At 38.1% G+C, this 18,547-nt stretch overlaps 1 protein-coding gene across 3 annotated transcripts in view; it reads right to left on the reverse strand.

Annotated features, from left to right (window-relative positions):
- The window catches only part of LOC135776499 (rho GTPase-activating protein 26-like), a 102,201-nt gene that overhangs the window by 36,739 nt on the left and 46,915 nt on the right, over positions 1 to 18,547 (reverse strand). For all 3 annotated transcript variants that reach the window (XM_065287261.2, XM_065287262.2, XM_065287260.2), the window contains exons 4-11: positions 17,735 to 17,806; positions 15,934 to 16,035; positions 15,223 to 15,333; positions 13,477 to 13,581; positions 11,820 to 11,949; positions 11,531 to 11,631; positions 8,403 to 8,497; positions 966 to 1,044 (exon numbers count right to left, since the gene is read on the reverse strand). In XM_065287261.2, coding sequence (XP_065143333.1) covers positions 966 to 1,044; positions 8,403 to 8,497; positions 11,531 to 11,631; positions 11,820 to 11,949; positions 13,477 to 13,581; positions 15,223 to 15,333; positions 15,934 to 16,035; positions 17,735 to 17,806 — 795 coding nt within the window. The remainder of the gene's footprint in view (positions 1 to 965; positions 1,045 to 8,402; positions 8,498 to 11,530; positions 11,632 to 11,819; positions 11,950 to 13,476; positions 13,582 to 15,222; positions 15,334 to 15,933; positions 16,036 to 17,734; positions 17,807 to 18,547) is intronic.

Here is an 18,547-nt window from a genome sequence, read left to right on the forward strand (position 1 = left end):
CGAAGTATCACCTGGATCTCTACTCATGAACGCGAACATTGAGAACATTGTTTGTGTACACAGAGTTTAATAAAAAGAAAGTTTTGTACAACTGATTTTGGCTGTTATGGTGTCTGCTCGTCATCCCTGCCAGACGGAAATAATCGATTTCTGAATGCGAATGAATGAATCTCATATGAGGCTCCTTTTTCAACTAGAAGGTCAATATTGTTTTTCACTTGCGACAAAACAACAAATTATCTGTGCATTTATATGGAACTATGCTTTAGGAGCTATCCATCTTTACTCTCCTCCCTCCTTACGTTCCATTCGCAGATCGATACATCTAGACTGGGAAGATGGCGGCGAGCGGAAGCCAAATCAACCAAAGTCAGTTGTTCAAAACCTTCTTTTTAGTAAACTCTTTGTTCACAAACAATGTTCTCAATGCTCGAGTTCACGTGTAGAGACACAGGCGATACTTCGAGCAAAATATCATGTTTTGTCGAGCCTTCTTAGTGTTGTAAAAATAGCGATTTTGATGCTCACAACATATTGAAGGCATAGCTTCTAGTTCTTTTGCGACCACTTCAGGTCCTCAAAATGGCGGAAGACAAGAGAGTGACGCCAGCTGAAACCCATGTATAGCGCAACACTATGCCAGCGCAGACAGGACCCTTTCAAACTGAATTGAATATATGCTGTAATAAAATACCACATGCAAAGTGAAATCATAACAAGGCCGTCTTGTAGCCTGCATAACTTCATATGACAGGTTACATATTCAACACTCAGCTAAAGTGCTATATTTGAATTCAAAGCAAAGAGCATTAACATACATATTTATAAGTCTCATGAATATGCGTAAAATATGAATACAGTTTAATGCATTCAAAATGCAGCAGGGCCGTGCATTTGAAACACTCAGTGATGAAGTCTATCGGATGTAAGAGAGAAACACATTTATGATCTATGAGATAAAGTACCGGCTCTCTTCCATCCATGGCTTCCATCCAGAGTCTGCGGTCTTCCTCTGACAGAGCCTGCATGGTGATCACGCCAGGCCTGAAACATGCGCACACGTCCACACACAGGCATGCAATGGGGTATATAGCCAAACACACACACACAAACAAACAAACACACACAGTTAGTCACAGTAATAACCATACTGCACAAACACATAATGCACAAAGTATACATGATTGTAATTAATAATTTGATCATGTGGGTGAAATTTAGGCTAAAGTCTTATAATCTGCCACTGATTTCACATTGTTGACACTACTCAATAGATATCAAGCTTATATTTTCACAGAGGGGTGGATTTCCAGACAGGGATTAGACTAGTCCTAGACTAAAATAAATGTAAGAGCTGTCCAAACTGAAAACAACTTGCACTGACATAATCTTAAAATAAATCAGTGCCCTTTGTTTTGCCTCAAAAAGCACACAAGTAATGTTTTTAGTAAGGCATGTTTGTTAAAACTACTTATATTTCCTTATTAAACTTAGGTTTAGTCCTGGCTTAAGCTAATATTTGTCTAGGAAACCACCCCAGATTGTTCTTTACATTATTTAGGATGATTTTATATATAAAAAAAGGAAATCATAAAAATGACTTTAACTGGGTTTTCACGGACTGGGTCCAATATTTACCTTTATATATAAAATTTCCACTAGAATCCACTAGCCATTTTTTTGAAAAGTTACCCACCAGCATTTTTTTTTGTGATTTTCACAAAAGTTTCACAAAATGCCTTCCAGGAAAAAAATCTTCTAAAAAAATGTAAACATACAAATATATCAAATGAAATAACAGACCCTCTGCCTTCAAACAAACAATAAAAAAAATGTTTCATTCTATTTATATTTTTTTCTTTGCTTATAAACTTTTAAATGGGTATTTTTCTTTTTTTTTGCAAAAAGCTGAAATAATTGCAGTTTTGTGAAGGAATTTTGTTAGAGATCAGATTCAAAACAATTATGAAAACATACACATAGTTTAAAATTAGTAAATAACATTTTGGCTTCAGTTTATTTCATAAATTGGGTAAGTGGACATCTAGTGGATAATCATAGTATTGCAGATTAACATAAAAATTCACCAGGAGCACTTTTTTATGCAAATGTTTTCAAGATAACTCGTCAATGGTGGGGAAAGAGTTAAAAGGACTCCTCATATGTACCATTTAGGTACAGATATGTATACATTTGGTACCTACATGTACCTCTGACGTACTAATATGAACTCTTTTAGATAAAAAGGTGTTCTAGTAAAAGCTAGGGAACATTTTTTTCTGACTGTGTACTGTCACATAGATAAATGGGATACACGAAGACAGCTAATTTTACAGCACCTTTGTGTGATTTTTAAGAGCGTGTGAGTCAATAGCTTGAGTAAAAAGCCATTAATCAAACTGCGAGTCTTACATAACACTCATATTTTTCTGATTGCAAACACAGAAAAACACCATTCCACGTGTCAGCATTGACTATTGAAAAAAAGGAAATAAACATTTAAAAGACAAACGCTTGCATATGTCCACAAAAGGACATAATTTCTCAGATCAACAGTGGACTTTCATAAATATCCTCAGACTCAATTCAACGGGTCCACTTCTATTATCATAACTCTACCTGACCCTGCGTGGACTAACCTTCAGCCGTCACCAGGTTAATGGTGTGTGAATTCACTGAGAGAGCTGCCAGGATGAAATATGAAAAAAAAAGATCAACTCATGGTGCACTGGCTTATACGTTGTTTTCTAGTAAATCACTGTAAGGGCTGCTGCCAAGAATCTTTCTCAAAGTGGAACGTCGTCTCTTTGGCTTCGTTCACACGACACGATTGGTTTTCAGATGTGATCTTGAACTGACACATATTTCAAATTGTGAAATCGGATCTGTTTGTTCAGACATGGTTAGGATAAACATCGGTTGCTAAAATAATGAGTTGAATGTCAGCACAGTACCAACAGACAAATCATTCAATACAGTATATGAGGACAAATGAAGTAAACAGTGAACTGTACAAACACTACTGTACATTACTGTATGAGGCTGTTTACACTTGGCACTAACATGTGTTTTAGTCGATCAGATCACAGGTGGACAACTTTAATGCCAGGTGTAAACGGTTTTCAAAACGTTTTGAGCTCGTCCACTTTCAACCACATTCAGAGGTAGTCGAAACCCCTTTCGATCGCGACCGCCTTCTCTCCGCCCATTTATCTAATCTGAGGTATTAAACACAAGTTTTACGTCCTTTCTGACTTCTTGCGCTAACACACGGTGCACAGCGCTATTTTTAGCCTTTCAGTGATAAAACCAAAGCAGCTGATCTCTGCAGTTTTTATTTTGCAAGCGTGTGAAAGTTGTGCGATCCTATTTCATAAATTGCGCTGAAAATTCAGAGAAAGCTCTAACATATACACGTAAAAAACACTGTGCAGCATGTATACTTGCTAAACAAGCAGTGGACTCCGACATAATATTAGTTTGCGTCCATATAAACTCATAATTACTCCCGCTCGCGTTTTAATGACAGCAGAGAGACTCGCCCACCGTCTCACAGACCACCCCCTCACAGTATTCAGGGCAGAAGCGGTCGAAAGTGGAAAAAAAGAGACGGATTTAAATACCAGGTGTCAACGTGATGTGTCTCTCTCGTCCACTTGTAATCTGATCGACGAAAACACATCTTAATACAAAGTGTAAACAGTCCCTATGTGTGACGTTACATACTGTACACAACTTTGGGAATTGGGGGTAAAATAAATAAATAAATCCAAACTCCAAAAATAATCTCAAAATCGTTTCTGCGCACTTATTGGCTTATTCTCTATAAAACTTTTTTTTTTTTAATTTTAAAAGTTGGCACAATTATATTTTCGTCTGAATATATATTAAACATTCAGATTGAAATGTTTTTGAGGAACACCAAATTAAGTGATATGACTTATGAGGCTTGTATTGTAATTTTAATCAGACATATATTTTGTCTGCATTTTTACTAATCCGACTAAGTAAATTTGAGTCTTATTTAAGTCTAGCTCAATTAACTCTTAACTGTCACAGGCCCACCAGTGGGCCCAAATTGTTTACATAACTATTAACTCTTTCCCCGCCATTGACAAGTTATTTCTCAATTAAGATAAAACATTTGCATAAAAAACGTGTTTCTGAAGGATTTTTATGTTAATCTGCAATACCGCGATTACCCACTACGTCCGCTTACCAAATTTATAAAACAAATAAAGCCAAAATGTTATTTACTCATTTTAAACTCTGTGAATGTTTTGATAATCATTCTGAATCTGATCTCTAACTAAATTATTTCACAAAAATGCAATTATTTCAGCTTATTACAAAAAAATTTTTTTTAAGAAAAATACCAATATTTAAGAGTTTATAAGCAGAGAAATACAGATAGGATGAAACATTTTTTCCCTGTTCTCTTTGTTTATTGTTTGTATGAGAGCAGAGGGTCCGTTCTTACATTTGATATTACATCTTACATTGGATTACGGCCCCTACGCATGCTCACGGTCACATTTTAGATCTTGTACTATCTTATGGGCTAACTGCTTCTGACATCGCTATTTCAGATGTGCCGCTATCGGATCATAAGCCGATTTTATTTTCCCTGTTACTTCCCACCCTCTCTCCCTTACCCAAGAAAGCTTTCACTCTCTCTCGTTCTTATTCAACGAATTTTGGGGCAAATTTTAATCAGTACTATCTGGACTCCTATGCACATCTATCCACGGACTTATCGTTATCTGATCTAGATGCCGATCAACATCTAAGTCTACTGAACTCTGCCTGGCTGGATGTTTTAAATATGTCTGCTCCATTAAAACCCTTTAAACACAAAGCCAAATCTGCTCCATGGCAAAACCGGGACACTCGTTTGGCTCGTCAAACCTGCAGAAAGGCCGAGCGTAAATGGAAAAAGGACAGGCTACACATCTCCTTTCATCTATTTAAAGACAGCTTATCCGCCTATCAGTCTGCAGCCAAATCAGCTAAAGCTTCATATTTTTCTGACTTAATTATGAGAAATCATTCCTCCCCTAAAGTCTTGTTCTCTGTCATAAATTCTGTCATCAATCCGCCTTTGAAATATGCTCATGCTGCTTCTGCTGCTCTATGTGAAGTCTTTTTAAAACATTTTATAGATAAAATATCAAATTTGAGACCCAAGTCTTGCTCTACGACTGCATCTATTGAGCCCCCTCTCCTCTGCTCGTCTCCCGCATTCTGGGATAATTTTGAACCTGTTTCTCTCCCCTCTCTCAAAAAAATAATTGAATCCACCAAGCCATCCTTTTGTCCCTATGACACCATTCATCCAAAATATTTAAAAACTATCATTGATACTATCGGGCTTGATCTGGTTTCCTTTTTTAATAAATGCCTGCTAACTGGCTCTATTCCCACTTCCCTCAAAGTAGCGACTGTCACCCCACTTCTTAAGAAGCCTTCTCTAGACCCCTCTATTTTAAATAACTTTCGCCCAATTTCAGTTTTACCATTTATTTCTAAGATTTTAGAAAAAATTGTACTTGAACAACTTCAGTCCTTTTTACATCTTAATGGTATATCTGAAACCTTTCAGTCTGGTTTTAAATCTGCTCACAGCACAGAAACGGCGCTTCTTAGAGTTTTAAACGACATCCTTTTAGCCTCTGACTCCGGTGACTCTGTGGTCTTGGTTCTCTTAGATCTCTCCGCTGCCTTTGATACTGTGGACCACTCCACTTTGTTACTTAGATTAGAATCTGACGTGGGTCTTAAAGGCACGGTCCTCGAATGGTTTCATTCTTTTTTAACGGATAGACAATTTTTTATAAAATTAGATGACTTTTCCTCTTCTGCTGCTCCCCTCTCGTGTGGCCTCCCACAAGGGTCGATACTAGCGCCAACTCTTTTCTCCTTGTACATGCTTCCCTTGGGCTCTATCTTGAGAAGGCACGGGATACGTTTCCATCTCTATGCAGACGATACACAGATCTACATTCCCTTTAAGAAAAATGACTCGTCTGCTCTTAGAATGCTTTTAAAGTGTCTAGATGAGATTAAAATCTGGCTCACCCAAAACTTTTTAACGCTAAATGAAGATAAAACAGAGGTGATTGTTTTTAATCCTACTGACCACCCACAGGCTTCCACGGTGGATCTGGGCAGCCTTTCAGCTTTCAGATCCTCCCACGTGCGAAACCTGGGGGTCCTTTTAGATGAGTCCCTAAAAATGGACAAACATATCTCCTCGGTTGTTGGTGCGAGTTTCTTCCAATTACGCCTGCTATCTAAGGTTAAACATTTTTTAAATCACAAAACGCTTGAAATGGCCGTGCATGCTTTTATTACCACTCGTGTGGACTACTGCAACTCACTCTATAGCGGTATCTCCAAAACTCAAATAAACCGTCTTCAACTCGTCCAAAATGCTGCTGCTCGCTTCCTTTATAACAGCCGCAAAAGCGACCATATCACTCCCATCCTAAGATCCCTGCATTGGCTGCCTATCCAACTCAGAGTTGATTTTAAAATCCTTTTACTGGTTTTTAAATCATTACACAACCTTGCCCCCAGTTATCTATCTGAGCTAGTTCATCGTTACACTCCCGCCAGAAACCTGAGATCCAGTGATCAGAATCTCCTTCTAATTCCTCCATCAAAATTAAAACGTAGAGGGGATTGTGCCTTCTCGGTGGTAGGGCCCCGTCTATGGAACAACTTGCCGCTCAAGATTAGAGTGGCACCTTCTTTATCTACTTTTAAGTCCCTTTTAAAAACCTATCTGTTTGAGCTGGCATATTAACTTTTATTTGCATTTCACTGTAGTGTATAACCGGTTGGTCTTAATTTTAAACTGTTTTTTGGATTTAATTGTATCGATTTTTATTTCTGCTTTATTTGTCTTCTTTTACTTTTAATGTACAGCACTTTGGTCAGTCTTGTGGCTGTTTTAAATGTGCTTATAAATAAATGAACTTGAACTTGAACTTGATATATTTGTATGATTATATATTTTTAGAAGAAAATTTTCCTGAAAGGCATTTTGTGAAACTTCTTTGAAAAATGCTGGCAGGCACTTTTCAAAAAATGGCTAGCGGCGAATGCGTTATAACGATAATAGGCTTTTTTTAAACGAAAATAATCTTGACAAAATAAATTTCACTGGAAAGCTCTAAGAATGCAGTTTTATATTTCAAAATCTTTTTGCAGTAATAATAATGCATTGACAGTAATTTATTAGTGAAAATAGTATGCAGCAAACCAATGACACCTAGTGGCCTTTGTTGGTAAAACCACTAAAAGTGTGAAAAACTACTGTTTTTGGTGATTTTAACTAGTTGAGATTAACATTTTGCACATAAAACATTTTCAACATAGTTTTTTAATATAAAATATATACTTTATTGCATTTTGTATTTATAAAAATAACTTAAATTGCTATAACTTTTTTATGTAATATTATCAACTACATGTTTATTTGTACGCAATGTTTTATCAGCACTGAGTGATCTGGGTGTCATATTTGATATTTCTTCCGTTCTGCTTTATTGGTATATGCCCATTGATCGGCCATGGACTTCCTAAAAGTTGCACAGAACGTTCCACAGAACATCTTGTGTGTTTTAATGGATGCGAGAAAATCTGACCTTTTGTTCAAGAGGTTAATATTGTCAATTAGTGACCTAGAAATCTTTAATATTTAATATTGCTTTTGCATCATAACGTTTATTTTGTATGACCGGTAGTTTGTTTCAAACTCAACTGTCTTGTTTCCAGATATAAATTTGATTTGCAGTGTCTCTGTGGACCCCATTACACCCTGTTTTAAGTTTTATGAGTTCACCTGTCCATCCAGTGTCATTAGAATTGTTGTTTTAATTTGTCTTTCCTGAGTCGAGTCCTGCCTCAAGCTTGTTTGCTAGCTTTAGACATATATCACAATAATCTTTACGTTATTTAAGTAGAAAATCACAAAAAATAACTTTAGTTGGGTTTTTACAGACAGGGTCACATTTATATTCTCTGAAATACATATATATTAATAAAAAAGAAAACATTCTGGAGCAAACTAAACTACTGCCCAGTCATCCAACATACGTCACCAAAGTGCAGACACAAAAGCCCCGGGCATAATTTGGGACGGGGCTTAATTAATTGTAAAGCATTCAGTGCTACTCCCCTGCCTCAAATCTATTAGAGGACCACTTTGTATCTCTTCTCAGTTACTGTGACTGCTTTGACAGCTCAAAGCATTCTGCAGTGTACTGCGTCTTTCTGCCCTGCCAGTCCTTATTAACACCCTCCTCTTACTGAACGGCAGCCAGGAAGCAGTCTGCACCGTACATACCACGGACTGAAGCGCCACCAGGTGGCGGGTATGTGTCTTATCAGCTTACCGGTCTGTGGCTTCGATATCAAAGCAGAATCTCTTCTCGATGGAGTCGGATTTCCTTCTGGTGCAGGACTTGAGCGTAAAACTATCTTCATCCCCCTGAAAAAGACCACATGGTTGAACGGAGGTCCAAATGAAATGTTCAACATTTAGCAGCGAACCTGTTTTGAATCTAAGCCTGGACTGTTGACAGGAAAATGTGAGCAGAAGTTCTATATATACCCACTAGACTGTCATCACATTGATGATTATATAAATGTAGGATAAAGTGTTAGGTTACGCTATATATGTATCTTCTTCAAAAGAGCATCCAAGGAATGGGGTTCAGATGCGGTGAGCTATTTTTATTCAGACGCTTCACGACTTCTTCAGACTACAAACAAGTTTTGCGAATGCCTGTGGAGTCAATTACCAGAGCGCTGTGGTGTCCTCTGATTCGATGACCTCTCTGCTTACAGTCTAATTGTGTTCATGTATGCACCCTGTTGAGTGATCGCTCTCTAGTGTTCCCTTTCTGCTCTTCATCTCAACTCATCTTGATCATACCGATGAAGGTGATAATGATAGCGTAACACTAGGGACTAAACAAACTGAAAATGATTTGAGTATGACTGAGTAGGCCTACTGAATATGGTGTTGGAGCTTTCCTGTAACAAGTCTAAGCTGGTTGGGTGGTAAAACAGGCTGGTTTAAGAGGCGTAGTGCCTGGTCTTGCAATCTGGTTTTAGCCAGTTAAGCTAGTTAATCAGACTGGTTTTAGAGGGGTTTTGGACTTGTCTCCCATCCTGTTTAGCTGGTGAAGAAGGCTGGTTTAAGTAGGGTGACCATACGTGCCATTCTTCCCGGACGCATCCCGTCCAGGATTTCGGCGCGTCTTCCGAAAGTCGTATTTGTTGACCGCATACGCCATTCAGTTAAAAACATAAGATATACAATCGTAGTTTCATTCTTACCTTAAAATGTAACGGTTGCTTTTCTGTAATAATAATAATAATCCTCTATGACGTATGCGGTCGACAAATACGACTTCCGGAAGACGAACCCAAAATCCTGAACGGGATGCGTCTGGGAAGAATGGCACGTATGGTCACCCTAGTTTAAGAGGCGTATTGGCTGGTCTCCAACCTGGATTTAGCGGGTAAAACAGGGTAGTTTAAGAGAGGTTTAGGCTGTTTTAGCTAGTTAACAAGGCTGGTTTTAGGCGGCCCATCTTCCAGCTTGGTTTAGCTGGTGAAGGAAGCTGGTTTAAGAGACGTAGTGTCTGGTCTTACAGCCTAGTTTTAGCTGGTTAGTTGGTAAAACAGGGCTCCCTGGTTTATCGGGTCCCCCAGCCTAGTTTTAGCCTGTTTTGCTAGTTAAACAGGCTGATTTTAGAGGGGTTTTGGGCTAGTCTCCCAGACTGTTTTTTAGCTGGTGAAGCAAGCTGGTTTAAGAGGCCTAGGTGCTGGTCTTCCAACCTGGTATTAGCTAGTTTAGCTGGAGAAGAAGGCTGATTTAAGAGGCATATTGACTGGTCTTCCAAACTGGTTTTAGCTGGTAAAACAGGCTAGTTTAAGAAAAGGCTTAGGTTCTTCTCCCAGTCTGGTTTTAGCTGGTTTAGCTTGTTAACGAGGCTGGTTTTAGGCAGCTTGTCTCCCAGCCTTGTTTAGCTGGTGAAGAAGACTTAAAGGAGCATTTCACCCGTAGAAACATTAATCTTTATTAAAAGTGTGTCATATTTGTAGTCGAAATGTAAAATACATTTAGAATTTGGTGCCTATTTGACCGAGAAAAGGGGTGTTTGTAGTCTCACCCCCTCAACAAAGACATTGCACTTCCTTCTTTCAATGATGCAAAATGATGATTTTTACATCATTAAAAGAAGGAAGTGCAACACTGAAATCCATATTTCTCCTCTCTCAGCGGCAACTGAGGAAATGATGCCTGACCATTCAAAAACATGACTGGGGTTCTAACTATACAAAGCTTAATGCAAATGGGTAAAGTGTCCCTTTAAGGTTTAAGAGGCGTAGTGGCTGGTCTTACAGCCTGGATTAAGCTGGTTAGCTGGTAAAACAGGCTGGTTTTAAAGGCATTTTGGGCTCATCTCACATCCTGGTTTTAGCTGTGTTAGAAGGCTGGTTTAAGAGGTGGAGTTGCTGGTCTTCCAGCCTGGTTTTAGCTGGTCACCCAGCTTGGTTTACGCTGGTTTAGTTAGCTAAACAGGCTGGTTTAAGAGGCGTAGCTGCTGGTCTTCCAACATGGTTTAAGCTGGTCACCCAGCTTGGCTTAAGCTGGTTTAGCTAGCAGAACAGACTGGTTTAAGAGGCATAGTGGCTGGTCTTTCAGACAGGTTTTGGCTGGTGAAGCCGGCTGGTTTTAGAGAGGTTTGGGGATTTTCTCCTTGCCTGGTTTTAGCTGGTTTAGTTAGTTGCCCAGCCTGGTCTAAGCTGGTTTAGCTAGTTACACAGGCTGATTTTTAGAGGTGTTTGGGGCTCGTCTCCTGGTGTAATAGGCTGGTTTTAGAGGGGTTTGGGCCAGTCTTCCAGCCTAATTTTAGCTGTTTTAGCTTGTGAAGTAGGTTGGTTTTAGAGGAATTTTTCGCCATGTTTCATCAGCTGACCTACCAGATAAAACCAGCTTGACCAACTTTGTCACGTTGGCTGGGCCAGCTTAAACCAGCTACTTCAATCTTAAACCACCTAAGACCAGACAATCAGCTTAGCCATGCTGGCCAAGGATCCAGCCTGGTCAACCTAGTGGATTGGCTCAAAAACAGACCAAAAACGTACCTAAACCAGTCTGCTTTATCACCTAAAACCAACCAACCAGCTAAGGGCTGGTTTTAGCTGTCTATTCATTAGAGTTACTACTTAAAGAAACATTCTTTTGTGATCAGTAGTGAGCTCATTGTTCGTGGTGAGAATCTAATCAATCTACATGTGGTCCCTGGTGCATGGACGGAGGTATTGACCCGGCGCGTGTTCATGTGGAGAGCGGACCGGGCACAGCTCCACGTGTCAAAATGAGCGCCAGCTCCTCGTGCCAAGATTAAAGATCACTGCCAGCACAGAAAACAAGCTCCTCTGCCAGCATCCGCTCTCAGCATCTGAAGGTCACACATAGACAGAGAGAAGCAAAGATGAAACTTACAATTTTGCCTCCAGACTTCTGATCGAAGAGCAGCAGGGTCATGCGTTTGGGCTCTCGGTGGTAGATACAGTAGTACTTAACCCATGTGGACACAAATGAACCTTTAAAAAATAAGATGGTAACAGTAAATGAAGCAGGTAACAAACGTATATGAGATATTTATATCCAGAAATCTACTGTTGTGTTCCTATAAATAAAATGTCTGCCCCTGCAAATATTAACAGCATCCTTTAACAATTTCTATAAACGTGAAGGCGTAGATTAGTGATCTTAAGGAAATAAAACATACGTTTCTCCTGCACAAACAGGTATCCCTGCATGCTGTTCAGACTGATGCTCTTGTGTTCATCTGGGTTTTCCTTCATCTTCTTCATCAAGCTTTCCACCTCTGATCGTGTGCTCTCGAACCGATTCCTCGTCTGAAAGACCATACACAAACTTTTACTACACTTAACTTCACTGATTAAATAAATTTAAACAGATAAAGGTTATAAAGAGATTAAAAGAGATTAAGAATCAATGAAAATGCTTTAGAAACCTGTCACGTACTGTAAAATCATCATTGTAAACAAGCTATAACAGAATGCTGCTGAAAATGTTTCATTTCAAAGGACAAAGTGTATGGTTTTGTGGTTATTTGCAAACTAAATCACAAGGTTTTAATCTTATTGAAGCTAGTGAACAATATATATAGTGACCAGTCATAAGGATATTTGTTTTGATAGTGATATTAATACATCATCTGGAAGTTGAATAAATAAGCTTTCCATTGATGTATGGTTTGTTACGGGAGTTTGTAAGGGGGGGGTTTAATGCTATTTCATGCATCCTGACTTATTAACACAGTTTAAGAGTTGTTGTCCTCATGCTAAACATAACCAAAGTGTCAAAAAAACAGTTTAGCTTGCAACAGAGTATTTCTGAGCCAAACTCACGCATCCTTTTTCCTACAAGTTTCGGAAAGTTTTTTCAAACGGGGTATCCGTTACGACTGATCCCATATTCCTTATATGGCCCTTTAACCCCAGAAAAACACGGCTGCCCTGCACGTCAAGTGAGAACAAGGCCGTCCATTAGCATTGCTCCATCGAGTACAAGTCACCGGTATCACTGCCCAGCAAGCAACAACTTTGTTTTATCAAGATGGTTCCACAAGAGAAGTGTGTTTTTGGATGTAAGGAGAAGAAAACCTTATTTAGCTTACCATGTGTACAACAGTGGATGTCGTTTGTTTTTTTCTGGACAGCAACGTAATTCAGATTAGGTTTATGTTTATTCCCTGGCTACATTTTGGAGGAATTGCTTTACAAACAAGCCTCAGTTTCACACTGGATTTGCTACTTGTTTACAACTGATGGAGTGGTCCCAACTTTAAAAGACCCTGTTTAGGAGTCGCAACCACAGGCGCAAGTAAATCAAAATCTCACCTGTTTCGTTTGCAATCGCCGCATACGTGCATGTAATGTAAACAACACGAACAACAGCAAACATTTTCCACCTCAGTTGGCATTGTACTGCACATTTATATATTTTTTAAACATGAGTGCAGTACTGCAAAAGTTTTATTTGAGCTTGTAACTCTTTAGCTCCGCCCACCGTACACCTTCAAGTGTTCGTCTTTCTCCGTAAAAAAATACGGAAAGGCTGTTCTGTCTTTTAATAATCTGACAATACGAAAGACTCTATGCACATATAAAGGATGAAATACTACTCTTTAGGTAACAGAGATTAACATTAGTTTGGCAAAAACTGTGTGTGTTATGTAAGCTTTAAAGCTGACCCATGCAATGTATTGTCGGCTATTGCTACAAATATAACTGTGCTACCTAAGACTATTTTTGTGGTCCAGAGTCACATATTTGACATGCATAAATGTCTGGCTATGAACTAATTGCGCTCAACTATAAAAGTTGTACAGAGATTTCAAAGAAAGATGCTGTTCTTACATTTTGAATGCTGATTGTGAGGTCTGTCTTGAAGTGGTTGAAGTCTTTTGCCAGTTCGTACCCATGATGATAATATGTAAAGAGACCCTGTAAAAATGCCAGCAACTGTACACAAAAAAACATGATGATCAATAATCAAAAAAGTAAAATAATAATATAAAATTATATCCGAAACATTGATTAGAGAAATGAATAATATTATTTATACAACAAATAGTGTTTCGTACTAGGAGTATGTATAGACCTTTTGCGTGTTTGCAAACAGAGATGACGTTTTTTGTGGGCGGAGCCCAACTGGTGGCAGAAAGTGAATGCTTCTCAATAGCTGTGTGAAGTGTTTTGGCATTAAACTGTGATTTTTAAGGATCCGGTGTTCTGTAGAAGTCTGTTTCCCCTATATTTCTCTTAAGTGTAATGTTTCTTATAACTTTTTCACCAAGTTACGTTTATTTTTTAAATAAATTAAAAGTTTTAATGGCTTGGGCACTGATATGCTTGCATGTATGTAATGTATATGTATTGTTCTTTATTGCTAAATCAATTATTTTTACAGTATGAATCGCTGAAGTACTTATAAGAGCAATACTATCATGTATTCTGTATAATATCATTTATTATAACATCATAATTTAGAACAAACAGGAAGAAGACATAGGCTAAGATATAAGGTAAAAAGAAGTAATAGAAAATGAAAAAAAATACGAAAACTTTAATAAATGGTAATATTATTGATATTATGAACTAATTAAAAAATTTAATCTTTCTAAATAAATTATAAACGTAACGTGATGAAAACGCTATAAGAAACACATAGAGGGATCAGACTTCGACAGAACACCGGATATCTTCTCTAATTATTTTCTATTCAAATAATTAAAAGATTTTCAGATGATTTCATCACTCCAGTCTGTCCGGTTGAGGGCTTTTATTGCAACCATAAACACCTACGTTTATCTTCAAATGGTGTCTTCGACGACGATATACCGTACTATAAAAATGAAGGTCATCTATTTTGGCATTCCTATTCTGACACTCAACAGCACAACAAAACATTTTCTAGTGAGTTATATTGTTCGTTTCACTCGTGTCTCATTCATTTCCAATGTTTTTCTGACACCACATGCGCGCGTGACGTAACTGTGACGTCGACTCGCAAAAGGTCTATACAAATACAAAACAAACAAACAATTAAAGCGTTTTACTGTAACAGCTTCAAAAAATGCAGTAATGAAATATCACTTTATAGTAATATTAATTTCAGTAAGAATCATAAACTATACAAAATTACCATGGTCTTTTGGTAACCTTCAGATGTTTTTTAAAGATCATTTCTTCAAATGTTAAAGGTGCTTTAAATGTCAATCTTCAATGGCATTTCGAAGCACCTTTATTTTTAAGAGTGAACTTGGAAGTACCATTGGAATAAAATATGGTGATCATACCATGCTGTTACCATCTGATCCTGTCATTGTACTACAGTATCACCACATTACTCAGGTTAACCCATTGGCTCTTAAACTGAGGGCAGGTGCCAGAACAATAAGGCTAATAACCACCAGCACTACATTGTATCATTAATGTATGTTTAATTTTTCAGATTTTTTCATCCCATGCACTTCGGGTTAGGGGGGAGCTGGGCACAAAGGGGTTTACACACTGTGGGAGTGAGAACCGCTGGGTTAACTTTAACTGTGATGCTCATCCTCTGCTGGAAATAAAAAACACAAAGATGTGGTGAAATTTTACCGGCTCCACAAACTCAAACATCTTCCTCTCCTGAACCTCCTGCACTTTGAAGACGTATTCCAATGAAACCTCATAGAAATGTTGCCTCACGTGGTCCACCTGATTATCTGCCTGGATGGATACAGTAAGCAAAAAAGAGGAAAATATGAGGAGTTCAGATGCAAAAACCTCTAAAGTTTTACCATCAAAAGCCGTAAAAATGAGATAATGACATTAACCGAATGCTCTCGGCACCTATTCAAATACGATTTACAGATACTTTCGTTTAAACTCCACTTAATTCTGGCCTCAGGTCATTCAGAAATATCAGATTGTGGGCAGAATCCATTAAGAGTCTGATAAAAAAAATTATTTACAAGAAAACATGTCAGATGCACTTTAAGGGTTTTGCATCTGATCTCTTTATATATTTAATATAGATACTATTGTGTTTTGTGGCATTTACTCCATACCTATTAGCTTTAAAGCCATGCACTGTTTGTGTCCTTCCAAACTTTTAGCAGATGTATGCGCTTTAAATTTGTGTTTTTTTAGAAAAACAGACCAAAACATCTCCACTATGAGGATGTACATCCCACTAATACTACAGGGTAGCAATGTTCAGTAGTAAATCATGATCTGACAGCATATCTAAGGTAACCGGCAATTGAGGACAGTCAAAATAATGACACATTAGCGCATGGACAACAAGAACTGTAGATGTTTACATACTTCATGAAGGTGAGCTTCCTTCTTTTTGGCAGACAGACTCAGGTGTTTCTCCAGAACTCCACAATACTTCTCTGTTTCTTTATCATATTTCTTTTTTGCCTCCTGTGGTAAAACAACAAAAACACAAACATATCGCAGAGTGAGACTCTTTTCCTATTCAACAAGAATAAATAGTGTTAAGATTTGCAGGGAATAACAATTTAATTTAAGGTTAATTTTTTTTTAAGAAGAATCGTATATAGTAAAAACAAATCGTTGTTTATGGCCTTTTGGAGTAGCTTTATTCTGTTTAATACAAAAGAAGATATTTATGGTGTACACACAGTTGATGGTACCCATTGACTTCCATAGTATTTGTTTTACCTACTATGGTAGTCAGTAGGTAAAATTAGCTTTGTGCTTACCATCATTTATCTAAATATCTTCTTGTGTTCATCAGAATAAAGAAACTCATACAGGTTTAGGGTGAGTAAATGATAACACATTTTTTTTTGGGTGTACTATCCATTTAAAGTCAACAGATGGCAGTGTTGCTTAAGCAGTCATAATAGGCCCACATACTGTATATTCGACACTTGGTCATGTTTTTTAGCCTTGATTGTGAGGGAAATTCTGTATGTGCATTATCAAGCTATTAGTGTAAACAACAAACAAGGGTGAGCTAATATGTAAATAAAGTAAATTCATCCAAAATCTTTTCTGGAGGCCCAGATTTCATGTAATGACTGCAAATAATAACACCACTTTAAAATCACATGACCACTTAAGTTATTTTATACAACATTAATGCAAAATAAATCGGATTGGTGAAAAAGCTGATGTTCTAGGCTTTCAGAAGATACCATATGTGTCGGTTTTTTTTATAAATGTGATGATGCAATATTGGACTCACAGGTGGGTCCACAGAGGTGGCAGAGTTTAAGAGGTTAAATATTACTTACTTTATTTCTGTAAAGTTAATTTTTATACACAAATGTATATTTTTTAAACATGAGTGATTTTTCTCCACAAAATAGTGCATCTGCAAGAGCGTCTAACCAGCCAAACTTAAATTCACATATCAGCCAACCTTAAACATAAAAATCCTCAGTTCAGCTCAAACAATGAAAAGTTCACAAATATGATCTTCACTTACTTGAGAAAGTAAAACAAAATGTAAAAAAACTGTATTTCCTGGTTGTTCCTGAAATCATACGCCAATTATGCTTAATAAACTGATAATGTGTGGTGTCATGTAAACGTGTAAACAGTTTTCTTTTATCGGGGAAAGCTCATAAATGTCGTAAGAAAAAAACGATCGGCACAGGTAGTTTTACTGATCATTACCCCGATTTTGCGTTGCATGTAAACACCTTAACCGGCTTTCTCACAGTGTTGTTCATATGCCCATGTAAGCTCAAACTAATGCATAAAGTCTCTGCTCGACTAAAGCAGTTGGCAGGTAAACTGCGAAAATAAAAGTTCATGTTACATTTACAGGTTCTGCAGACATGAGAAGAGATACAACAGTATAGCTTAAGACAGATTTCTCATCTGCATTTTGAGCGACTATTATGTACTATAGACGATGACGTCACTGCCTGAAAAAAACAGACAAATCTTCAAATCCCATGTAAACACAGTTTTCTGCATAGCCGGTTTATTGATTTGCATGTAAACACATAAAAAACTGCTTTGTGTAACAAGCAGATTTTTGATAGTTATCCGCTAATTCTGTGCATGTAAACACACTCAGTCTTTTAGCTATGAATACATGTCATAACAGCACAAAACCTTTTTTAACAGGACCTTCTGTGCTCACCTTAGCTGCTCCAATCTGTTCCTTCCTGAATCGCTCCAGGGGCAAAATCAACACATCATTGGCGTTTTCAATCTGATGAGACACAAGACATTTACATCATTTACTTATCCTCGTGTTATTTCGATATAGACTGTGGTACACAAAAGTGTAAAATCTGGTGTGTCACAAGTGTCACATTAAGGGCAATTTATAGTCGTGCGTAAATTCTACGGCGTAGGCTATCCGTAGCCTGTGCGTAGCTCTGCGTAGCCTGACGCGCACCTCACAAAAAATTTAACAGCCCGTCAGATCTACGCGGACCGCAAGCGCTGTGATTGGTCCACCAGAACCCCTCCCGTCAGGTAAAAAAACTGCGTCATAGATATTTACGTTTGTGACGGTGAAAACAAAGATGAGCCAAGTTGAGGAGTGATTTAAATCAAACTGCAACAAAAGTCACTGTTTATTTACTTCCATCATTGCTGGTCTTCTCAAATTATACACAACAAGTTGCTATTTCTTCTTCGTTTGTGGGTTAACTTGCCAAGCTTCTTCTTCTCTAACGGTCGCGCTGCTACTGTGGTTACACGCGTGGATACTGCCTACCAGCGGTTTGCGGGTGTGTTTGCACGTCGACGCGGAGGACGACGCAAAAGTATAAATGAAAACCAACGCGGAACCTACGCCATCATGGCTACGCCGTAGGACCTATGCACGACTATAACGAGCCCTTAAGTTGTGATTCTATTACCCTTTAAAGGTGCACTGTGTAGATTTTTAGCGGCATGTAGTGGTGAGATTGTGAATTGCAGCCAGCGGCTCAGTCCAGCGCTA

Source organism: Paramisgurnus dabryanus, chromosome 18 (genome assembly GCF_030506205.2).
Source record: "Paramisgurnus dabryanus chromosome 18, PD_genome_1.1, whole genome shotgun sequence".
NCBI classification, from domain to species: Eukaryota; Metazoa; Chordata; class Actinopteri; order Cypriniformes; family Cobitidae; genus Paramisgurnus; species Paramisgurnus dabryanus.